This window comes from Microtus pennsylvanicus, chromosome 7, assembly GCF_037038515.1.
Source record: "Microtus pennsylvanicus isolate mMicPen1 chromosome 7, mMicPen1.hap1, whole genome shotgun sequence".
Taxonomy (NCBI): Eukaryota; Metazoa; Chordata; class Mammalia; order Rodentia; family Cricetidae; genus Microtus; species Microtus pennsylvanicus.
In genome coordinates this window covers 75653526-75679553 of record NC_134585.1, presented here as the reverse complement: position 1 = coordinate 75679553, position 26028 = coordinate 75653526, and the positions used below count along the sequence as shown (strand labels likewise).

The following is a 26028-nucleotide window of genomic DNA, read 5'->3' as shown; positions in this document are numbered from 1 at the left end:
TGCTAACTTGACTTTGTTGGCTTTTTTATGAAAACAAAGTCATCATATCTAATGAGGAAGGAACTATGCACACTTGCTCACAGCAATTTTGTTCCATTCTCTTTCTTTACAGCTCTCTTTTTCCTGTTTAAAGTCCAGTGGGCTGCAACTATAATAAGGCAGATGACCGCTATCAAACCTACTGCTATTAAAACCCCTTTAAGTACCAGATCATTTCTGCTCAGTGCAGGAGCAGAGCTGCGGGGAGTAGACAGCGACACCAGGGCAATGTTGGACACAGCTGACTTCAGGGAGTTGTGGTCCACTGTTCTCATGGCCACATACACCATGTGGTTTTCCTGCATTTCTCCGTCAGATTCAGGTTCAAGTTCATCAGTGACAAGCTTGGGTGAGAATGTAAATGTCTCCCTTGTGCCAGCTTGCTGAGGGTCAAGCTCCGATGTGTTCACTAGAATAGCCTTGTCAAAGTCATCGCGAATTCTCCGTAGGCTTTTACTCATTCGTATCTCATAGCTTGTAGCTGAAATTAAGAACACAGTTGGGGAAGTTTCGTCACTGAGCATTTTTTTAGTTTATTGAAAATGAGTAATGAAAATAGCCACAAAAAGTCAAACTATCAAGGAATACGCAACTGGAAAAACCCTAAATACCAACTCAAACTGTAAAGATTCATGCTAAAATCTGATACCCATGAAGACTTGATAGTTTTTGAAAGAAAGATGCAACATAATCAATATGTCATTTTCCCATGGTTATTATGTACATTGTACATTTTAGGTAGGTTTATATGAGCTGCCTCATATAAATAGTGAAACTCTTGTAAAGTTTATACGGAAAACTGTTGCGGGATAGTTGATCACACTGTGTGAAATGTGTCACTGTGGTTTTTTTTTTCTGATTGGTTTAATAAAGATCTGAATGGTCAGTAGCTAGACAGGAGAGGGAGGCTACGTGGGATTTCTGGGGAGAGCGCATAGGTTTTGCATAGATCTCACCAGGGAGACACAGAAGAAGTTGGACGTACATTATGGAGAAGAGATAACAGCCTCATGGCAGAGCATAATTTAATATAAATGGGTGAATTTAAGTTACAAGAGTTAGTTGATAACAAGCCTAAGCTAAGGCCAAGCTTTTGTAACTAATAATAAGTCTCCATGTCATTGTTTGGAGGCTGGTGGTCTCAAAAAAGTCTGACTAGAAAGCAGAGAGAGAGAGAGAGAGAGAGAGAGAGAGAGAGAGAGAGAGAGAGAGAGAGAGAGAGAGAGAGAGATATCGAGGACGAAATACTGTATGAGGAAAGGTAGTAACAAGGTAGTTACGTAACAAAGTCGGCAAACTTACCCTGGCCCTGGTCGAAGTCTTCTCCAGGTGCCGTCCAAGAGAGGATCACATCCTCTTCCACTTTCACAGCTTCCAGGTCAGTAATTTTGCAGGGTGGAAACATATCAGGATGGGGGCCAGCTGGAACTCCCTGCACCGAGAAGGAGCCCCCGGCACTTACTCTACTGAAGTCCCTCTGCTCCTCCACACCTCTGCGACCTGGTTGTTTTGGAGCGTTCATTTGAATATTATCTGGAGCACAAAGAAAAAGCCAAGTAGGAAATTACAAATCTTCTGCACCGCGTTGAGAGATTGTCACCCTGTCATTAAGGTTTATTCAGTCAATAATGTGTCCATTCATCCATTAAGTCCCTCCACACGTGTTCTTTGGGGGCAGACTGCTGTGCTATGAGTCAGACCAAACACTCTCGCTCATGAGATGTACAGCCATGGCAGTCATATCAGTAAACAGATTTTTATAAAGAGTGGCTAAGAGAGAGTAACACAAAGGCAGGGTGTTCTGCAAGCTCTCATCATTCAGGGTGGTACTGAGGAAGTAGCATTCAGGTTTCCCAAAGGCTGAGTTGGTCAGGTAAGGCGTGACAGAGGAAACACCCTGGGCAAAGAGAACAGCTTGTATGGAAACCTTGGTTCAGGAAAGTAGCAAGCTAGGGAGGCTAAACTAAGAAAGAGGGTGGCTCCACCTCCAGCCCTAGCCTGCTGGGCACCCCGGGATTCCATCTCCAGCACTGCAAACAAACAGAAAGCAGGAGAAAAGGTCTAGATGATGCAACAGAGCAAGGCAATAACTGACCTCAGGGATCAGTGCAGGGCTTGGGTTTGAACCCCAGGGCTGTGGGGAAGCAGGGATGTTACAGTTCATCATTTGGCTTTCTAACAGGTCCCTAGGAAATGGATCAGACTTCAGTAAGCAAGAGGTCGCTTAGAAAGAGCCACTCAGTAGTGAGACACGAGAGCAGAGTGGAACACGGGAAAACAGTGGCAGCTGTCAATGAAGACTTCAGGGGGAGGCAAGCAAGGGTAGCCCCACGAATAATTCACACAGTTAGCACAGTTGATGACAGATTCGAATGTGGGATGGTGAAAGAAAAGTTGGTTAAAAGCAGCTCCTAGACCCGGGGTGGGGGGACCCGTTTTGACAACTTGTCTTCTGAGTTCCACACACTTGTTTGGTGTGAACACACACACACACGCACGCACACACACACACACACACACACACACAAATATTTTAAAAGTAGTTCTTAAAATAGTTTCTAATTGGTGTAATTTGATAGAAGGTGGCCAAGGAGTCAGAGAAAAATTAAGTTTATGATTCCTCTAAAATAGAACTAGTTAAATATGGGTTTCAATATTTAACAACATTTAAGCTAGATTCAATAATTATAAAATTGTGAATTCAGAGATTGTGGGCATATAAATGCTATCAAAACCATATGGCTTAGTAAAGCTATCTAATGATGATTTTTAACTTTAAGAAGTGGTGTTCACTGTGTGTCTGCTATGGCAAGGTATTTTAAATATCTCATTATATCAAAATATTCAATTCCCCCAGCAAGGCAATGAAGAAGGTGACATTTTTTTTTGCCATACATTTATTGATAATGAAACAGAGAGACACAAAGCTAAGAAAGTTGCTCCATGTTACACAGCAGCAAATGGGGGAGCTAGGCCTCAGGAGTGGGCAGTGCCCCACTAGAAGGTAGGGAAGACCCAGAGAGGTGGAGGTAGCTCAGCCAGAGAGCACCTGCCAAGTGTGCGCAAGTGTTTTGGGCCCATTCCCAGCATTGTGAAACACACCAAAAAACAAGCAAAACACATCAAAGCCAATTAAGATGAGGCGAGTGGTGCTTGTCTCAAAATCCTCCAGGTTTAGAAATAAAAATGATTAGAAATGGTCCCAGGGAATGTTTTTAGAGACAGCACAGTATGTCATATTGCTGTCTTATTTTAGCTAATGCTTCCTAATGAGACCTGAGATAGTGTTTCCTATAAAGAGAGTGCACACCTCCTATTTATCTGGCACTTTCCTTTGTGGGATAGCAGAACCTCTGCTCAACTGTGTATAATAGCCAAACTGATGTTTATTCAGGAACTCACTTCCTGTGTTGATCTCTGGGGCTGTTAGCATCACGCTTTCAACTCTTTGCTCTTGCATAAATCTCTATAAAGGAAGCATGGGGCCCAACAACTTTGTCTGTTAGTTACTGCAAGCAAAGAATCACAAGACAGTATTCAAAAAAATACTAAAAGATGAAAGGATCAATCTATAGGAAATACCTATTTTCTGTATTCTCTGTCACAAATCATTAAGAATTGAAGGAGCAGTCAATAGTGGCTTGAGTATGAGTGTGTGTGTGTGCGTGTTACTGGGTACTGAGTCTTAGCTCACGTCAGGCAAGTGGTCCACCACTACTGAGCTGTAGCCACAGACCCAAGGATGATTTTAAAATTCCATGTCTCTCTCAGGTATTTTTCTTCTTCTGTCTACCTCCCTGAGTCTTGCCTTTGTCTCTCCTCCTCTTCTTTCTTTCTCCTTCTTTCTTCCTTTATTTTTGCACGCACCTGCGCACATACACACACACACACACACACAAATATTGCACACATTCAATGTGCAGAAGTTCTTACCGTTTGCTATATAACCTGGTACATACATAGCATGGCTTCCTGGAACAGAGTGGGCTAGGGTGCTGATGCTGGGAGAGTGACGGACACGCACTGTCAAGCTATATCTACCACTTACAGGAAAGGAGAAGAAATACCTGGAGTAAATTCCATCATTTTTTATAACATCAGCACCTGTGTACGTAGACAGAAATTCAGGGTTAGCCTGTCTTCAGCGTTGATTGTTAATACTTAATGTTAAACATCTGTTCCTCTTACTGTAGCGAGCAGAGAGCTCTCTGTGCTCACAGATAGCACAGGGGAAGCTAGAATGGTAAGCACACAGGGTTGTTCTTTCGAGGGAAGGAATGCAAGACCTGCTATCCCCCCAGAAGGCTGGGAGCAGGTGTGCTTCCTAGTCTGGTGACCTCCGTGCTATCTGTGTGGCCAGACCCTCGCTCAGACTCTTCTCATGAGTTTGTTTTTCTCAGTCTCTATACCGTTTTTTTTGGAAGTATCACATGTACTTCATGAAGAGTTTCCATGTAGTCACGTCTGATCTTTATTTAGCTTCCTTTGTTCCTCAAAGAGATTTATCTGGGTTTTGTTGTGCACACAAGTTTGAGTTAATTGTCATGAGAAAAGTCTTAATCAGATTGTGCTGTGTTTACATCTGCCCAAAATGAACCACAGTGTGTTAGACTATTGACATTTGAACTGAACTGCCTTCTTGCCTCCTGCAGATGGTCTCTCTGCAGGTCCCCAAAGGTCTCAGAGACACTCCCCTCCCCTGCAACACTGTTTCCATTTGACATATGTTACTGTTGCAACTTTTGATATTACCATGTAGTTTAAAATAATATGGCATCTTAATTTCTTCCTGTGATTACTTTAGCTCTGAAAATTGTTTTCTAGAGCCGAATAACCTATGAACAGATCGCTCTGAATGCACCCAGCCTCATGACACCTATTTCAGAAGGAACTCTTGAAAATCATCTTGGAAGTTCTCGTTCATATGATCCCAAATAACAATAGAATATATTGTACTAAAATCTATCTTCAATTAAAAAACTAATAATAATTTCTAGAGAAACAAAGCATTCTTAAGATTATTTATGGTCACATGGCCATATTTATTCACCCCTTTGAAATAAAATCTGTCTCCAAAAGATACATTCAAAAGCACTTACATAAATTTTCATGTAAGTGCAAGAGAAGCCTTTGTTTATGAGCCTTGAATGAAATGATTAACAGCTTTGGTAGCTGATAAAACAGCATGCAGCTAGTTGATTTCCTTACTATGAAACGATTAGACTGTCATTTCGAGTGGAAAGAGTTCCCTGAGCTGCAGTTGGCAGGCTGTGGTGCCTGTCACTGTGCCTCACTGCAGGGAGCGTTCTGTGAGCCTGCTGTCTTTGCATTGTGATTCTCAGAGGACAGCACAATCCGGAGTCAAGACAGAAAGCTCTAGACCCCAGGACAACAATGCCTTCAAGGCAGCCTATCACACCCTGCAAGCAGCCTGTCGCATCCCCCAAGGTCATTTCAGTCCTCACACCACACCTTGGGCCCCAGATATTGATACTGTGTTATTATTAAAGTGCTCTGAAACCAGCTTTCCCCACTACAGCAGCATGAGAAAATTGGGGTCTGTCCATAGAAAATAAGTGGTAACTTATTTGTATGAATAGCTGGGCTCCCCTTCAAGCAAGCTCTCAAGAATCAGTTGGGCTGAAGGGATTTCTCGGGGATCATTAACACCTACAGAACCTTGTCACAGTGCCACACCATGCTACTCCTTGTTACCTGCTCCATTATCCAGAAGTTGCAGCATAACAGGATCTCCAGCTTCTGGCTCCACTGTTGCCACCACAGTGGCATTGAGAATGGGATACAGACCCTTCCTCACGTTCGCATAAATTATCACCGGCTGAGGAAAATGGGTGCTGTCTCTTTCCACAAAGGCTTCCACGGTGGCTGGGTATATGGCCAGGCTGGAGGCACGGGAGGCCACTGTCACTTCCAGGGCTTGAGGAGAAGGATGTGTGTTGTTCAGCGTGTAAGTCCAGCGCCCATGCTGAAAAACAAGGGGTTGAAATGATTAGACTGTCATTTCGAGTGGAAAGAGTTCTCTGAGCTGCAGTTGAAGAAGAAGCATGAAAAAGAAAAAAAAATCGATACTTTATTAATACTGCGTTTTTTTCACTTGGTAGTTTGGGAAGCTGAAGGGGGAGGAATGCTTGAGTCTGGGCAACACGGCGAGACCCTGACTTAAAACAACAAAATTATAGGAGTAAGCGGATAAGGGTAGTGGTTGATGGGGCAGTCAGGTCTGAGGGATTCCCATGCCTCCTCCCAGCCTCCAGGGCTCCCTCTACCTTCAGGGTGCAGCCCCCTACTCTCTGTGCTATCCTGAATAGCCCTTGGTGCTTGGCTACCCGCCCTCGCGGCTCTGCCCTCCTCCCTGTCACTTCTGCTCTCAGCCCACATGCTACTCTGGGGTCCATCCCTCTTGAATTACCAACAGCCCTGCTTTGTCTTTGAGCCTTCCTCGGTTCTATGTCCCGTGCCAGAATGCGGTACCCACTTCCAGCTCTCCTGTCTCTTGTATCTCCGTGATGATGTCCTTATCACTAGGCAGCTTCCTTCTCCCTATCCTCATGTGTGTTCTGTGGTCCCCGGTGCTTGCTCCTAACAGGGCATTTTATTCTAAGTGTGAGACCCAGAACACAGCAGGTATTCAAAAACTTACACATTTCATTAGTCCTATTATAAAGGCTATATAGAGTTGCTCCCAAACATATAGGAAACTATATCTGAATGAATAGCTCCTATAATGAAAGATACAGGTTTCCAAAAACTACCAATGCTACGGAGAAACATTGATTTCCGTTTTGAATGTAACATTGTTTTATCTAGTACTTAACACTGCGGATATACTTTGGTTGCTCCTCTTAAGTTTTTAACATCCACAAAATGTTTTTATAATGTTTTGACGTGACAGCACACTTCCTTTAGGTCACACATCCAAGCACGTGACTCACTGGCAAGCCCTACTCTTGCCTGAGCACGGCCAGGTGTGAACAGGCTCCCACACTGACCTTGGCAGTTCCTGGAACCCGAAGGCTAGCTGTCCGAAAGGCCAGGTTGATGACAAAGTCGCTAGTGTTGTACTTTCTTCCACTGGGATCCAGTACTGCCATCTCAGGGGGCCCGTTGGTCTGCCACGTGACTTGGAAAACCGTGTCATTGCCCACGGCCCCATCCACAGTCATAGGGTTCGTCCATTGCTGCTGAGGCGGCACGGTTTCATACATGCTCTCAAGCTGTGGGAGAGAATGCATGGGACAGTTTCCAGTGAACACCTCACGTTCCCTTCCTTTACCTTGCTTTTGTAATAAAAAAAAGTGACTGGGTAAAAGTAAAATACATTTAAGCCTTGAACTCACAAAGATCCTCCTGCGTCTGCCTCTGGAGTTCTAGGATTAAAGGAGTGGACCTCCACATCCAGCTTATTTTCCGCTTTTAAAAGCTGGGGTATTTTCACTTCTTGCTGTAGAGTCATTGGAGTTCCTTGTCGATTTTGGATATGGGTCGCATGTCAGAAACACAGCTTTTAAATACTGCCTCCTTTCACAGGCTCTGCCTGTGTTGGACTGATTGTTTTCTTCGCGAAGCCTATTTTTAGTTTGATGTAATCCCCCTTGGTCAATTTTAGTCTTTATTTCCCATGTTTTGAGAATATCATCCCCTGTTTCCATCACCCCCCCAAAAAACCCATGTTCATCCTAATGTGCCAGACTGTTTCCACTATGTTATCTTCTAGGTCAGGTTTACTAGGAAGAATTTTGTCTCTGTTGACTTGGGTTTTGAAACTGGTGAGTGATGTGGTCTACTTCTATTCTTCTGCGTGTGGGCATCCAACTTTTTAGCATCATTTGTTGAAAAGTTCGTTCTTTCTTGGTTGCACATTTTCAATCCTTTTTGTCAAAATTTGATTGGGTGGCTGAGCACTGTGGTCCATGCTCATAATTCCAGCATTTGGGAGGCTGAACAGGAAGACTGCTAAGAGTTTAAGGCCAGCTTGGGCTAGTGGGCTAGCCTAAAGAATAGTTTGGCTAAGCGGAATGCTACTGGTTGGCAGAGTTGTTCTATAACACTTTGACTGTCTCTTTCACCAGGCCTATAGAGATTCCGCCCAGATGGCTACTGTCTGCCAAGTTTATGTGATATTTGCTTCTTTTTTTTTATGAATCTTCACTTTATCTTTGACCTTTGAACACTTGATTTCAATATCTCTTGAGACATTTGTTTGACTGCTGGCGATGGGATGATTACCATCTTTACTGTGCATATCTAAGTTGCATGTTAAATATTTCCTGACAAAAATTCATCGAGTTCATTGTTTACATCAAGCGTAACTTGGCAGGTTTACTCACCATCTGTGAGGAAATTGCAGGTGAAATTCTGTTTGAAACATAGCTCAGTTATGCCTAAACTCTTTAAAGTATTTAGACTGGAAAATAATTTAATGGTAGCTTGATTAATGGATGTTTTTGTGCCCCAAATCAAATAGGTTGTGCTAATTAAAGGAGCAATCTAAAACTGAGGCTGGTGGCTGTGCCTGTGATTCCTGTAGTTAGAAGATGGAACTAGGCAGAGTTCAAGGAGTTCAAGGCCAGCCCGGGCTACATACAGTCTGAGTTATATGAACCCTGTCTAAAAACAATACACACACACATGCACACATGCATACAAGGATAAAGATCTAGAAATGTCTAGAACTTCAGGAAATAATTAATATTCATAATAAAGGTGAGAAGCTTTAAAGATGTTGAAGCAGCCAGAGTGAAACACAGTGTTGTTGAGGAAAAAATTGATTGAACTGAAGAAATGAAAACACAGCTTCTTTTTGTTTTGGACCTTGGCCCACTCCACCGGTCCTATCCTACCCTATTCTATTCCACCTCTAGCTGCATTATCAGGCATAAAGAAGTCGTGTCATGGACCGTGAAAGCTGAAGTGGTCATTACAGAAAGTAACTCCTGGAAATGAGCCACACAGACATGAGGTTAAATGACTCCAGGCTCTGGGGACACCAAGAAGCACATTAGAACCTTCTGCATACAGAGGAATAATGCATACAAAAATGTGGATGGTACAGTCCATCTGGCCTACCCCCTCCACACATAGAAGATAGAGATTCTGACCTGTAAACTTTGCTGGAAAATGTCTCCCGTTCCAGAAGATATCCTACAGAAAGCTTCAGTCATTCTGTTGGGATTAGATTTATCTGGAATGAAGAACTTTAACCCTCCTGAAACACATGATTTGAATGCCAACTATTAAGATAGGAAAAAATAAAGATGACATCTTCTCTGACACACTGTGTCTGTATTAGTGTGTTAGTCTGGAGTAAGTAGGAGGTGGCCTTGCCTCATTGTGAATGACATCTCATGTATCTCTTTGGCAAGTGGCCTTAAGGAGGTGATTTTTGTTGTCAATTCATGGCTTTTTTTTCAGGTTTTAGTGTTTTGCCCACTATAGAAGAACTTAGTAAATATTTACAGACAAGTCTTAGATCAAAATAATTCCTAAATAATCTAGATTAATTGCTATTGTTGCATTGCTATGCATTTGCACTTACATTCCGAGATCACCATTTTTAAAATATCCAACAAATCTTAATTTTCAGTGGTTCATTTTGTTGGATTAATTTTTATGGAATGTAAGATGAAATTATTTGTCTTGTCTAGAAAAAAAACAGACATGTAAGTCTTACAATGGTGCTTGTATGTGTACTAGAAGTTGTTGCAGTTATCTGATATGATCTCAGTTTCATAAACATGCATTCTCAAACTGGCTTAACAAAATCACAAAAATACTATTTGCATTAGATGTACAAAACTTCAATTGTAGGGAAAACATTTTAAAATTGGAAAAATTGTTAGCTAATTTTAGCAATGATTTGTGTGTTTTAGAAGAAATCTTTCCCATTTTTTTCCCCCAATGAAGACACGTAACCTGGGCTTCATAGCTGAGCTTTGAATGTTCAGCTTTCGGGACATGCTCTAAAAGATACCTTCTTGAGAGGCTTTTACCTGTAAGATGTGATAATTCCTCCAGTTTACTGGCAGCAGAGGAACCCAGGGCAATGGAGTGAATGGTGACGCCGCTGCCCACCGCGCTGAGCAGACAGTTGCTGATATGCTCGTCTGCTCCGCTGGTCACCAATACCATGACAGAGCCGTCGGCTCTCCCATTTCTCTTCTCAAGCACCTGAACAGAGACAGCCAGCGTGGCTTAGGAGGAAATGTGATTGGAATTGTCTGACTAAAGAAAGGAATCCATGCTCATGTACAATGGCTACCACTGTTGCCTACACCTCTTCGAGGTCCGTTGTGCTCTGTGACCGTCTCCAAGTTGGTCCCACCTCACTCCATCACAGGGCAGTTATCCAGGCTTTGCCTCATGGAAGATACTATGCACATTATGGTATGAGAATTTTGCCTCTAAGACGGAGCCAGTAACCCGTAAGAGGGCTGAGAGCTGTGGCTCTCACCCTTAGCTACATGGTAGAATTAGACGGGAGTGTTTAAACAATTCATTACCAAGTTACACCCCAGATCAATAATATCAGAACCACAAGACCTGAAACTCAGGCATCATGGGTTTGTTTTTGTTTGCGTGCCTGAGAGTGAACCCAAAGTCACGTGCACACTAAGCTGCACTCTACCACTGAGCCCGATCACCACCTCCTGTTTTTCAATCAGGCAATGCCAGTGGGCAGCTTAGGTTGAACAACTGTTGGCTAGGGGTGGAAATAGTCCTATGTGGTATCCTTTTCTCTATCAGATTTAGACATGTGCACGTCAGATGCTGATTTAGATAAATCCTGTCAGTCCTGAAACATGTATCTAGGCTTAATTTTGTGTGTGTGTGTGTCCTGGTTTGTGGGTCCACACATCTGTGTGAGTGTTGATTTATTTATCTTCTCAGACTCTCTTGATTCTTACATTTGAAATCTGGTGTTTCTGTAGGCAGGAGACCAAAACTCTAATTTTGCCTTGAAACATACAAAGATAACAATTGCCTCGGCTGGGGCCACTTCAGAATAAGCAGGGACAGTTTGGAGAGACTCTAGATGACACTTCAGTCCCTTAGCCACGCCCATTGTACTTATATGTACTCATTCTTTTAGCAAGCAGTTCTTAATTAATTATGACATTGGCTACTTCCTTCAGCCCAGGGAGTGCAATGGGAGTAAGAAATGGGGTCCTGACATTAGGAATGATGCACCTTTACTCCCTAACAGCCGAGGCTGCTGTGACCATACTATAACGGAGCACCCCTTTTCAAAAACAAAAAGAAAAAACACGCAACAAACAAACAAAAACACGCCCTCTCAAACCTGAGATTCAAAATGAAAAAGAAGGCCGTCATGGCAACTGAGACCCAGAGTACACTACCTCAAAGCCTCTTTTAACGCCTGCGCAGGTGTTCGCTTCTTCTTCGGTGGACACACTGGTGGGCAGATAGGACGCCAGCTGCCTCCGGTCATCGTCACTGTTCATTTGCTGCAGCTGGGCTCTGATTTCTCCTTTGCTATCAAAGGTGACAATGCCCACCAACGTGCCCACTTCAACAACTTGCATTAAGTACAACTCAGCTGCTTGCTGCAGTCGAAGGAGTCTGTCTGCCTTTGTCCCCAGGAGAAAAGAACAAAAGAGGAGGGGGGGGGTGACATGTGATTGGTTGACCAAAGATGATGATGTGATTCAATTAGCAAAAATATTTGTTGATTTTTTACAGACACTGGACAGCTCTTTGAGTTGTAAAGCGTGGCATAGGACTGGAACACTTTTTCCGATTAAGCGTATACTTGACCCACAATTCAGCTAATTGTGTGTGAGTTGTGCAGAAGAAAGTGTGTTGAGAAACAAGTTGTTCACAATTAAGATGGCTTACCCTCCCCATTTCACTCCAGCTCAGAATTTAACAACCTTTGACGTCAATTGAGAATATGTTTGTAACTGTTTTTTTTTTTAATTCATGATGTGGGAGTGTCATATATCAATCTGTTGATTTCATTGGCTAAGCAATAAAGGAACTGCCTCGGCCCATTTCATTGGTTAGAAGATAGGTGGGAGGAGTAGACAGAACAGAATGCCGGGAGGAAGAGGAAGTGAGGTCAGACTCCACAGCTCTCCTCTCCGGAGCAGACGCAGGAGAGACGCCATGCTACCTGCTCCAGGGAAGACGCACACCATGCCCCAGCTCCGACCCAGGATGGACTTAGGCTAGAATCTTCCCGGTAAGCGCACCTAGGGGCGCTACATAGATTATTAGAAATGGGCCAGAGCAGTGTTTAAAAGAATACAGTGTCCGTGTAATTATTTGGGGCATAAGCTAGCCGAGCCAGGCGGCTGGGGATTTGGGGACGCAGCCCAGCCGCCGCTCATATTACAACAAATGACGCCCAGACGTGTGGCTAACTAAACCCACTTAAAAAACCTGAGAAGGCTTAAAAATAATGGAGAGAGAGTTTAACACAGATTTTTGCTGTTTGTTGGTGGTGTGCTGTAGAGAGATTTCCTGATTCGGCAACAGCAGCAGAAAAAACGCTGTGTCATTTTAAAGCACAGCTCCCTGGGGCTGTGCTGCCAGTGCAAACTCTGGCTTTATGTTGTGTTCCCACTTGGGATCGGAAGGAGAGTGCTCTGAGACCGTGCGATGACTCAGAGCTCCCCGCCTGCTCCTGGGCAGAAGGCAGAATCAGGCTTAGGCAGGCGGAAGAGCATGGCGGATTCCTGCCGCCATACAGAGACGTGTTTTTAGACTGCGCAGTGCTCTGCCTGTCAGATTTGGTTGTTACTTGGATGAAAAGAATTTCTGTGCTGCACGCTCAGTCTCAGAATTAAAGTGCTGAGTGCCGCTCCTACCTGGTAGCCCCAAGAGGCTTCCTGACTCAGCTTCAGCTGCAAAACCCTGCAGCTCATTAAGAGGTCCTGCCACGAAACACTTAAACGGTGTTGACGAAAAGCTGAACGCGTGCTTTTCGGTTTTCAGCCGTAGCAGAAAAAAAGCTGCCTCGCTTAAAAATGCCGGCTTTCTGGGCCATCCTGCCAGGGCAAACTCTGACTGTTTGAGGCAGGAGGGCCGGCTACCGAGAGAGGATTTGAGTGTTGTCTGTTGTAGCTCGCTGGCTGGCAGGGACCTTGCAGCCTGTACCTCAGCCATGAGGCTGGAAAGCTAAGGAATGGACTGGATCTAGCTGGCAAAGCCACGCCTTTAGTCCTACTGATATTGCTTGGCAAATTAAAGGCTCTTGTCGTCAGAAAAAGAGAGATATACAGTAAAGAGAGATTCAAAGACAGAAAATTTCTGAATGGTTTAAAGTGTGTTAAAAATATATGCAGACTAAAAGTTAAAATTCTTAAAGCAAACTTCTGTGACTTCAAGGTGTGGTAGCACACGCCTTTAATCCCAGTGCTTAGAAGGCAGTCTCTGGACAAACAGATCTCTGTGAGTTCAAAGTGTAGTAGTGTACGCCTTTAATCCCAATGCCTGGGAGGCAGAGACAGGCGGATCTCTGAGAGTTCAAAGACAGCCTGGTCTACAGGGTTATTCCAGGTCAAAGATAATGCGCTCAAAAAGCAAAAAGTTAACCTAGGAATGTCACAGCTTAGATTCTTAAGCGCCTAGTGATTTAAAGGCGCAAATCAAAAGTGCTCCTGGATAGTAAAAATTTGCAGATTCACAATAGGACAGATTCAGACCACTAAACGAGTCACACTGTTGGATGAATGTACGTTGGCTTGGGAGAGAGAAGAAAAAGAATATAGAGAATAAAGTTAATGGTTTAAAAAAAAAAAGGTAAAGTCTTTAAAGAGACAGAATAAAGTAAAGTGATAGAGTAAAAATAAGCCGCGTAAAGATGAAAAATTCACAGAGAGTCTGGATTATGTACATTGTGTTTTCTTTAAAATTTTTGACTGTGAAGGAGCTAAGTACAGAGAGACATTTCATTACATGGGCTGCCAAGCTAAACCAGAATGGATATAAGGGTATTACGATTTCAGAATTTGGGTCTAAGGATATGATGCTTTGGAGAGAGTCTTCTTTTGTTTTCACAGAGGATGAGACTCTATGGATTTCTTCTATTCCGATTTGGTATGACGGACCACGTCCTCCTGAAGGGTTGCTGTGAACATCTTCAGAAAATTGCTTTGCTCAACTGCCAACTGAGATAAACCTGGCACACAGGTTACACCCTAAATAATCTGATTAACGACGCCCCCATTCAGCAGGAAGCAGTTTGGAGAGAAAAAACTGCGCCCATGTTCCCAAATATAGTTTATAAATGTTCTTTTACATTTAAAGGGGGAAACGATATAGGTATGAATAATTTGCATTGGTATGGATTTTAAGGTCAATTTTGTTATATGTATAAATGTTTCTGATGTAACTTTTACTTGATAACTGTTATATGTAATTTTGCTATGTTAAGGTTAAAGCCTTCGTTTTTTTTTTTTTTGTTTAAACAGAAAAAGGGGAAGTGATGTGGGAGTGTCATATATCAATCTGTTGATTTCATTGGCTAAGCAATAAAGGAACTGCCTCGGCCCATTTCATTGGTTAGAAGATAGGTGGGAGGAGTAGACAGAACAGAATGCCGGGAGGAAGAGGAAGTGAGGTCAGACTCCACAGCTCTCCTCTCCGGAGCAGATGCAGGAGAGACGCCATGCTACCTGCTCCAGGGAAGACGCACACCATGCCCCAGCTCCGACCCAGGATGGACTTAGGCTAGAATCTTCCCGGTAAGCGCACCTAGGGGCGCTACATAGATTATTAGAAATGGGCCAGAGCAGTGTTTAAAAGAATACAGTGTCCGTGTAATTATTTGGGGCATAAGCTAGCCGAGCCAGGCGGCTGGGGATTTGGGGACGCAGCCCAGCCGCCGCTCATATTACAACAAATTCAGTCCAAGTGAGAGGAAACATTGCACAGGGATGTGCTAATACAGAGGTGTGCTGGTCTGCACACCAGTGTCTGTCCCTCTGCCACGGTGGCCATTGAGGCTAGACTCTGTGCCTATAGAGTCAGCACAATGCTATGTTTGTTGGCTGGATTTGTACATAACAGGCACTCATCAAGCATAGGGATAGTGCTACCAACTAATTCACTCGGGTACTTTTTTGGTGGCTCTGAAGGGAGAGAAGAAAAGAGTCTGCTGAATCCCAGCGATCAGCTGCTCCTAGATGGCTGGGACCTCTGTCTTTTGATGTCTGCTTTGTTATCCAGACCTTCCTCTCCCACCTCTCAGGAGCCATTACCAATTAAATGTCCCATCGATACTGCAGACTAGACAACATTTTAATTTATTGCTTCTAACGCAAATATTACTTCTTTTATAAGCTGGGGAGAAGGTTAGTAGGGAGACATGGACCTTGAATTCGGCCTCGACCTTTCAAAATTATGTGGGCATAGGAAACATTACTACTTTGTGGCTTTGGTTCCTTCTGTCACAGAGCATAGGGACTGAGGGGGAACACAACAGTTTTTGTCTTCATCATGGTGGTTGTGCCATCATTCCCAGTCACAGCCCCTAAGAGTTGACTGGAGTGTGGCCAGGCAACAGCTTTAAACTACATGTAAGTTTTAGAAAAGGGTCTTGGGGGAGAAAAGGTACAATTAGCAGCAGCACAGGGATGCTAATGGGCTTGGGGATTCTGTGTGAATTTCATTGATCTCACCTTCTCAATCTCTGGGCCTCCTTCTGAGTGTGTCCTACCCATTTCCCAAGAAAATAAGGTATCTTGGACTCTTTAAAAACTTGTAATGTCTTCCCTCATCATACTCTGAATAAAATAGAGCTAAAACCTGATGGGGAATGGAAAGAATGGGCTTTGGTCCTTTGGAATCCGTGTGTTACCTCTGCCATCTTCTTGGACACGTCCATCACTAAGCAGATGACTTTGTCCCCAGCTTGCATGAGGGAGAACGTGGGAGGAGGTGGAAGCTCAGCCCCGTGCATGGGGAGGCTGTGATGAAAGTCAGAGGAGTCTGCGATTACATCCCAAGTGCTCCTGAGGCTGCACTTTTGGTTCTGCAGGTTTGGGGCTTCGCGGTTGTGGGTACTTGCATTGCAGAATTCAACCACCTGGAAAAGCAAAAATCACCCTGAGTTCCCAGAGCAGGACTCTTCTCATTCTCTGTAGGCCACAGGTAAAAAAAAGGACAGAGCTGAAAGCAAGGTCTCGTGCGTCTTTATTTTCAAAAGTGACAGCAAGTTTGCAAATAACTCCTGACACCTTTTGTTTGACAGAGTAGCGCCCTGAGGTCACAGGAGCAATCTCTTGTAAAAGCATGTTTGCACTATGAAAACAGAGCAGACTGTGTCTATATACCTTAGCCTTAAATAGAACAACCCCCCTCCTCCCTTGCATGACACTGTGTTAAAGAAACACCCTAGGTGAAGATGTCAACCTGGCCAGCCCATTCTTTGGGATCTCATTATGTGACACTGTGTCTTTTCTGGGGATCAGTCAACATACAATGATCTAGTGCAAATATTGATCCCTGTGAGGGTAAGAGGAGGGCAAAACAACTTAAACCTACTTCCTCAAACTCTTTGCATTTGGAAACTGGACTGGTGATAATTCATTTAAAGACAACCCACCTATGCCAGCATTCCCCATTAAAGTTACAGTTTTTGCAATGCAAGGGAATGCCTGTCTATTCCCAGGCCCTATGAAGAACAAAGAAAAGAGCCATGGAGCTCAGAGTTTGAAAGAAATATATGGGCTCCCTGACTCCATCTCTGATTCCATGGGTAACACCTGCTTAGTTTTTCAGTGGGGTGTGAGTTAGGGGCACACCTGTTACTCTTCATTGAGGGTTTTTTATCCCAACATCTCATGACTGTACAAGGTGATTTTTAAATTTTTGTGACTGGATATGTTTGAGTAGGTTTTCTTTTCAAGGGGTTACAAAGATGTTATCTAATCACAGATAACATGAACCAACTATCTAGAACTTGGTACAGGAGATATATGAAAGATATAAATTAAAAAATAGAACAGATAAAAGCAAGAAATACCAACGGTCATGTTCACATTGCAAAGGACTCCTGCCGTTGACTAAAACCAGGGTGAAGAAACAAGTTAGTAAAATGAAGGAAAGAAGGAAGAAAAGATGGGCTCAAGGGAGGGATGGAGGGGAAAGGGAGTGGATAGAGGGAGAACGTTTCCAATGCAAGCAGGATTGGTCAGCCATGTAACAGGGAAAAGACTCCAGAAAGACACGTGCCCACCACACCCCCTGCCCAGCAAGAAAAGATCTACAGATAGTGACTTTCAGGTCTTCGGAAAGTGCAATAGACAAATGAAGCCACACAGGCGGGTCCCATTAAACCTGTGAACTAGCCAACTCCCTTCTTCCTGACTCTATGCTTTCTCCTAGGGCAAGGTTCCAGTGACAGTTTGACTATATGTGTGACATACTTCTTAAAGAAAATGAAGTGGCCAGAGAGAACACTGTAACTGAATACTCTTAAGTATCAGCTTTAAAATGGAGTTACACATTCATCTTTTGTGAGTTGATATGAAATATTAGTTGACAAGACTTGGATACAAAGCTGAGGGTCAGTTCACTTCCCTGGGCTAGTTTGCTTGTCTTTGAAGTTCTAGATCTTTTCAAAACAAAGGAAAAAGCCTCGAGGGAGAAAAATATTGCTATTTGCTCCTTCATTCTTGCAAACTTCATACCTCTTCCTCTGAAATGACACAGGAAAGGAATGGCGCCACATGGGCAGCTCATTTTGTGGCCTCAAAGGACCTCTTCTTGGACATTCTCCTGGAAAGTGGATTTTCACTTTCAAAAAACAATCTGTATTTGCTATCATTTGGAGGAGACAGATTTTCTTTTTGTTTTTAAAATGTAGGATAAGGACTAAGTTAACTGTAGACCCCTCAGACTCTATTATAGTGACTCTTATTTGTCCCGATTTTTACATCCTTCAAGCAGATCTGTGGCGTGGGAGGTCCTTCTTTCTATGTGTTGCTTTTATTGGTTAATGAATAAAGAAAGAACTGGCTTGTCCTATAGCATGGGAGAAGGAAGGTGGAGTTAGAGGGAAGCCATGGATCCTCCACCTGAGACAGACACTGGGAACACTACCCAGTAAGCCACTGCCATGTAGTGATATGCAGATTAATAGAAATGGATTAAATTAATATGTAAGAGCTGGCCAATAAGAAGCTAGAGCTAATGGGCCAAGCAGTGATTTAAATATTTGTGTGATTATTTTTGGTCTAAGCTAGCCTGGTGGCTGGGAACCAACAAGCAGCCTCCTTCCAACAGATCTGTGTATGGGAGATTGTCATTCCAAGGACATACTTACAGAAGGCAAACTCTGCATGAACATTATCGATGCAGTTGCATTCTGGGTGCTGTTGTAGAGGAATGTGCATCCTTCTCTGAAAAGCTTGCTAATGATGCAGTCTTCATGGGGACAAAGGCCCTTTTCACACACAAATACCCCAGCGATGCCAGATGAACACCTAAAAAATGGAAGGAGGAACTAGGAATTGGGTATTTTTAGAAATACTTTTCTTTCTTGATTATCTTTTCTAATAGCTTGTTTCAAGGATAATAGCTCGGTAGACATGTGCAAACATTTTAGAGTCTTCTCTTAAGGAAGTTTATTAGCTTAGAAATATAGTCTCTCTCTTTCATTTTAAAGCCCTTGAGTTTGGGTGAGGGAGTTCTGTATTGCCAAAACCTTTAGTGAACAGAGTGAGACAAAGTGGAAGGGAGCTCAGAGGGGCTGTAGGATAAGGAAGACAGGGGCAGCAACATCCTGAGCTCCACTGGACATCAGGGAAAGAGAGTGAACTTTGGAAAGACTCCATCTTCATTAGATATTCTGAACATTGCTATGTGAGTGAGAAATGGTGCCGTTTAGAAGCAATACTGATGATGTCTGTCTGTCTACTAGTGAGGATGCTCTCTGCTCTAGAATTCTTGGGAGTTTTTTTAGATATATGGATTTCCATGCACAAATCTGAAGTAGCATGTGTATGATTATATGAACAGCAGTGATATTTAAAACCACAAAAGGTTGCTATTAATCACTATATCCAACAGGAGGGGCTAATTGAATGTGTTATGGCATAACAACACAATGGAACACTGTGTAATAATTTTTAAAAAGGTGAGTAAAATATATATTCCTATTTATTTAAATTTTCTTGATGAGGCAAAATAAATAAGAAATGAATCAATATTGTTATTCAAAGGTGATAATAGGAGGTAGAAAGAAGACAGTGGTCAAACAGTGAAGAATATAACTTTTCACAGTTCATAGAGGAAGCAGAATGAAGATGGTGGTCAGTAAGATAGTGAAGGATACAACTTCCTCATTGTTCATATTTGAATCACATAAATACTTGCCCATTTTAAAACTCAATGAAAATCAAAAATAAAACAGAATAATTTATTTTACTTGCTAATATTTACTTGTCCTTAATCTATTTTTTTCTTATTTTTATGTCATATTATACTTAAGTCAAGACAAAAAAATTCTATTTTCTTATTTGTCACCTGATTTTTTTTAGCCTTTTGAGACAAAGTTTCACTGTGTGGTTCCGGCTGATCTAGAACTCACATGTGGACCAGGCTAGCCTTTATTTATGGCACCTTGTGCCTCTGTCTTCCTAGTGCTGAGATTATAGCAGCATGTGTCAATGTGTCTAGCCACTTACCATGAAAAATATTCTAAAACCCTCTTAGTTTTTTTTTAAATATTCAGTGCACTCAATCAGTAGTGCTATGAGATAACCCTTCTATATGTTCTGAATATGTATTCCTCTCATTGGTTAATAATGAAACTGCTTTTGCCTTATAGCAAGACAGAAGAAGGCCAGGTGGGAAAGCCAAACTGAAAATTCAGAGAGGAGAAGGGGGAGATGCCAGCAGATCTGTAGCGCCACGGCCACATGGCAACACATATATTAGAAATGGGTTAATTTAAATGTAAGAGCTACTTAGTAATAAGCCTGAAGCATAGGCCAAACAATTTGTAGTATTAAACCTCTAAGTGAATATTTAGAAGTTACTATGGGACAGGATGGGGCAGGGCAGGACAGAAAAACTCATTTACAAGCAGTGAATTTTAAATATGAGAGAAAGCACTGACCTTGTGACTTGAATTTCATTTCGCCCATTCAGGTAGAATGGCTTGTCCTTGCTATATTCATCAAACACTCCCCAGCGGAGATGGGCCCATTCATGGACAAATACTCTGCCTGTGGAAGAGAGAGTTGTGGCCTTTTGAGCCCCTAAAGTCTCAGCAACGGGACTTGCTAATCAACGTCAATGTAGTATTGCCTGACTACATTCTTGCTCGAAACCCTTGAAGTCAGAATTTTGGTCATTTTCCTCACTCTTACCTACCTCATCCTCTACCATTATAGAAATGAGAGCATGAATGATTGCTCCCATGACCGTGAGGTAGTTCCCATTTGATGAAGAGACAAGGAGTCCCACATTCTCTTTCTCCCTGAAGTTGTCTAACAAGTTTTTCCTTAGCTTCTTACATGCAGCCCAGTAGGTTCAGGACTTAGAGGGAAGACGCACATCTTTGTAATTAAATAACTTTTCGAAGTTTAGTCTGTGCCTAAGCATGTTTGTTCTCTTGTGGGCATTGCCCTGTCTACATCAGTGACTGCAACCTAGCAACCAGGGAAGAAGGAAGGAACTGAAAAGATCACAGCATCCCTCTCCAGCCTTGATGCTCCTTTCTCTTTGATCCTGTTTCCTAACCGTTGCTCTTGGAAATTCTCATTCTTAACATCAAATCCTTCACAGATTTATCTTGTCCTCTCTAATCTTAGATCTCCTTTCCTTCCAACTTCAGCTAAGAGGTTAATTGTTCTCCATGGAAACATTGCAGGTCAATGCCCTTCCCAAACCAAAGCACCCATCCCCTTTGCCTGAATTAATTTAGGTCCTGTAACTCAAGGTGCACTTTGTGCAATGTTTGCATCTATGGAGGAAACAGTCACAGCTGAGAGGAACAGGGAAAGTATGTGTCGACTCATGAATCTAGAGACACTGACGAAGTCTTATGCACGACCAGAGAACACCAGCCTTGAGGTTAGTTACCAGATAGAGGGAAATCCAATGTTTAAGAATTTTATAAAATATTCTATGGTATATTGCTTTACTTCCTGCTTGCTAAGCAGGAATAACAAAGTCTACTTAGTTTTAAATTTCATAAAAAATAAAAATCTTTGAAGGGCCCTACTTAATTTTTTTTAGCCTGTCCTGGAACTTGCTCTTAGAGACCAGGCTGGTCTCGAGCCCACAGAGATCTGCCTATCTCTGCCTCCCGAATGTTAGAATTAAAGGCATGTGTCACCACGGCCTGGCCCCCTATTTAAAATTTAACCAAAAATAAAATTGCAGATTAGAGCGAGCACTGGGCTGGCTGACCAGTTCTCACTTGTATTTCTCTCAGACTGGTAGACCTCACCCACGGTCTACCAGTTTGCAGGCTGGTGACTGTGACCTTTCTCCTCAGTGTCATACACCAATATCTGACCATAGCCAGTCATCAATAGGGTGCTCTCCTGCTCCCCAACATCTTCTTGCCTAACCCAGACCAATGACTTCCCCTCTCCCCTGATGCCCCTATTTCCCAATGTCGTCCTTGTTCTTAACGTCGTCTGCACACGGCTCTTGTCTTTTACTCTGCAGCCAGCCAGCCGGAACTCCTTTCTGGACTACTCAGCACTTTGGACCACTCAGATTTCATAAAAAAATACTTTAAATGAAATTGGATTTCTGGGCATGGGAAATCCTTGTTGCCTGTTTTCTGGATTTGGGTCCTTTCGTCCTTGATGCCCAACTCACGCCTCCTGATCCCACCCCTGCAGGGTTCTGATGTATCCTTCCGCATCCAGCTTCTCCTTCATTGATCCTAGCAAGCCCACTTATGGACAAGGACAGATCCACCTTCTGAAAACTATATGGTCCTGTTGTTCCCACACACGTGAGCCTTCAGTGGGGACTTCATGGTGTGGGTTGCAGGGGACATGTTGGCATTTCCCTTCATGTCCTGCCCATGGGTCTAATTCTTCCGTCAACAGCCTTGGGTCCCTGTGCAGATTCCGTATTTTTCACCTGCTTCCTGATACTCTCCTTTCCACTAAGCAAAGTGTGGCTCAGCTCTTCTCTGTGAGACATCTCCCGACAACCCTAGGCTTTGTTGTTTCCCCTGGATTCTCAGAGCGCTACTCTATACCTTAGCTTGTTCTTGGTCTTCTGGCTCATTCCGTCCCTTTCCCTCCTTGTGCACTTGGCTTGCCTCCTGACAGGTTTTATGAGGTCTCTTCTGTACCAAACACAAGCTACTGTACTTTTGAGGGGCTGGATTTTTATTATCTCAACTTACCTCTTGAGCCGTATCCTGCGATTAGCTCATCATTTAGTAGGAAGTTCGGAGTGAAATGGATGTATTTCCCCTCTTTTCCACAGCCTCTGTGCTGTAGGGTATATGGATCATCCCCATGTACCCCATTCTGCTCAGTTACTATGACATTTGCCTAAAATAGAACAAATTTAAGCTACAATTTTGTTGTATGTAATTATGCATGATTTTACAACAGGTTAAAGGCAGAAGGAGTGCCTTGAATTTAAGAGTTAAGATATTCTGAGAGCTAAACATTAGCTGAATTTGTTGACACTTTCAGAAAGATCTTTAAAATTTAACCAGTTTCCATGAAACTTCTTTCCCTCCTTTATGACCCTTCCATTTGCCAGAGCAAAATATTCTCAGACATCAACACTGTAAAATTATGATATTATGGCACTATAAAAGCCATAAAGTTGGGAACGTGTAATAGTATTTGCACATCACCCAGGACTGCACAGGGAAGAGCTGTGACAGTTTCAGCCAAGTCTCCATGGCTCCTCTATCAGCGAGGGCAGCAGGACAGTGCTGCGAGGCCTCCTCTGTACTGAGTATAAAATACTGTAGCCCCATCATTTGTTTCCAAAACCAGGTAGATCAGTATCATTCACTAAATTGACATTATGATGTATCCAAGACATCTGATGATATTACATATGCTGAACTTAAACCTTTCATAGGATCAGGGTACCACCGTTGACTTCTCAGTAGGACTGAAGGGCAAGTTCACTAATGTAATCTTTATAGAGACTGTGTAGCTAGGTGTAAACAGTATGCGTTTTGAAGTTGAATAGATATTCAAACTCTGGGCCAGTAATTATTACTAATTTGCATGGAACAAAGTCCTTACCCTTTGTGAACATAATTATTAATTTTTGATAATAGTAACTAACCTGAGGCTGCATAGGCATTAAATTATAGACACGTACGTACGTACACACACACACACACACACACACACACACACACACACACATATATATGCCCAAATTGAAGGGACTTAATGGAAGTTTAATAAACTCTAGGTTTTCCCAGTTTATTCCCAGTTCCCTGCTTATCTTCATGCAAGTACTGTCAAATGCTTCTATCTGATGAAAACCCAAATGCTTTTGTAAACCTCTCAATGGCTTCATGCCTTTGTGCTATAGTCTACATTGCTAGGCCATTCAATTTCTAAGAGAACCTTCAAGAGAGAGCTAAAATTAAAACAATCCAAGGAAATTTAAGCCAAGTGACAAAGATTTTTAAAAGACATGTTTTCCGTGCCCTAACTACCCTGATGGTACTATAGTTACAGACAGCAAGCCCACTCTATTGCTGAAGCTCTATGTTCTTCTCCATGCTCTGTTCCTAGCTCTCCTCATATATGCAATGGACTCTTATTCACAGTAGTTTCAAATGCTTTAGCATGTATTTATTTATGGGTGCACACCAGTGAATATTTGCATATCACCTGCAGTTTGCTTGTGTTCTTCAAGGTTAAGACATTTTGCGGTTAGAAAAGAAGATGGAACCACTTGCCCCTTATTCTTGCTCACCCCTCTCTATTCTCCTTTGAATCGGCATGCCGGCCTTAGTTAAGGGCGAAAGCATGCTCCTTTACTTCACAGTTGCATTTTTACATGTATGGATGACTCTCAGTATGGGCTTGACTTTTCCCAACCCAATGCAAGTGAAGATTACCAGAACTGGATTGGGCTGGTCCCTGCTCATCCTCAGCAGGATAAACCTGACTCTTTCCTCGACTAAAAACTGAGCCAGGATCATGTGCATTGCAGAATAGAGATGTCCCGAGAAGCAGATTAAATTGTGGCACATGGCTTAATTTGTGACTGAATAATTCGCACTTATTACTGTTTCCATTTTTCTTTCTTATAATCATTTATAGAGGTCTATGGGATAAAGTCCACACACTTTCTCAACAACACTCCTTGCAGTAACATAGCTCTGTCCCAGTATCAATGGCAAAGTAGATTTGAAAAGTTTTTCTCCCTCAACTTGAATTAGGCTCTTTTAAGAGAATCCCAAATCCTTACCTTTTCATAGGATTCTTGTTTGACTTTGCTATAATTATGAGCTGTCCAAGTGGCAGGAATTAAAATCTGGATAGTTCTGAAAAACACTCTTCTCTTGGTAGCGTTGAACAGGTAAAAGGAAGCTTCAGTTAGCATCTCCTATAACCAAGCAGAAACACTGGCACGTGTATACAAATCCCTGTTTCTCTGAAGACACATAAACCACAGTGAAAAACACATAAACAGATTCTGAATGAAGCCCTGAAGGTTTTCCTGGAAAAGACATTGAATGGCCATCTGTAAGAGATTGTTAGTACACTGATTGTATGTCAGGGCTTGCCCTCACTATTTCCCAAAGTTTCTGAAAGGGTTTTAAGCTTTCACTGAACACATCCTGATGTCACACCTATGGGCATGTCCGGGCCTGCACCTTCTGAGGATATTACTTTCACTTTAAGCAATAACTAACAAAGAGGCTCTTAGGTAACGAAACTTCCTTACCATGCTACAGTAAAAACTATCAATATTTCAGAGAACATCAAGAGAAAACAAGGGATTTCTCTCTGGCAGTCTGCATAGACTCTTGTTAATTCTTCCCTGGTAATTCTCCTTCTTGAAATGAGATACCACAGGATGATCTTCACACACGCCCCCATGGTCCTCTGTCATTCAACCATCCTGTTTGCTTTCACCACCGCCAACTTTGGTTTCTCTAAGCCGTTCTCCAGGAGAGTCACATATAAAAACTACAATTATACCCTACAGCTCACAGATGGTAATTAATAGAAAGACAGAAGAGGGCTCTATGAGGGGAGACTCTCCCCGACTATGTGATCTGGCCAGAATAGTCAGAGTCCTGCAGTCTGCGTTGTCTTCAAGAAATACTGGTCTCTGTACTGCTCAAGTTCAAACCTGGTGGGGTTAACTTCCTAAACACGGCAACAGGTCTGAACTAATGGGCTAATGGACTGTATAATTGACACTCACCTTAATGTTTGCAATCAGGCTCAGATTCTCGGGTACCTGAGGATTAATCGCAACAAGCAATCCATCGTAGCCATTGTCTTGAAGCTTCACTCCGGCTCCCGGGAGAAGCAGTTCTGGACTTAGGGCAAACAGAAGAGTCACAAGTTTCAGTCCGCGGACAGGTCCTGTGTTACTCCTGTGGGCCATCTTGTACTGAAGCCTCTGGTTTACTCACAGGGAGCCTGCTGGGTACCTTGAGTCAGGTGATCAGTGTGGAAGCCGATGGCTTCTTCCTGCACTTGGAAGTTCTTGACAATACATGATGAAGGAGTTGCCTTCTTTGAAAAATCTGGGGTGGATCTATCTGGGACCTGTTGCTACAAGTTCTTCTCTAAGGCGGTAATTAGTCCTCTCCTGTTCTGTGGCTAAGCTTCCTCCTGAATCATATTTGAACAAGAAGACTTCTACCCCTTACTAACTTCATATCTTTTCAGAGAGAAAAGGGAAATGAGGCAAGAAGGAGCTTGAGAGCAATGGGCCTGTCTGCATGGCAATCAGAGCATTGGAATCAATCAGGCCACCTCAGCACCTAGTGATTTTCCTTCCTGAGTCCCTGGCAAC

At 42.8% G+C, this 26028-nt stretch overlaps 1 protein-coding gene across 1 annotated transcript; it reads right to left on the bottom strand.

Annotated features, from left to right (window-relative positions):
* Clca2 (chloride channel accessory 2) lies at positions 1 to 25614 on the bottom strand. Its single transcript, XM_075978976.1, has 14 exons — positions 25429 to 25614; positions 24463 to 24600; positions 22409 to 22559; positions 20150 to 20258; positions 18353 to 18512; positions 15884 to 16111; positions 11418 to 11648; positions 10050 to 10227; positions 9159 to 9265; positions 7050 to 7274; positions 5755 to 6025; positions 3973 to 4143; positions 1342 to 1572; positions 1 to 520 (listed from the first exon to the last, which is right to left on the bottom strand). The coding sequence occupies exons 1-14, from the start codon at positions 25612 to 25614 to the stop codon at positions 78 to 80; spliced, it is 2829 nt and encodes a 942-aa protein (XP_075835091.1). The 3' UTR covers positions 1 to 77.
* Positions 25615 to 26028: the final 414 nt, after the last annotated feature.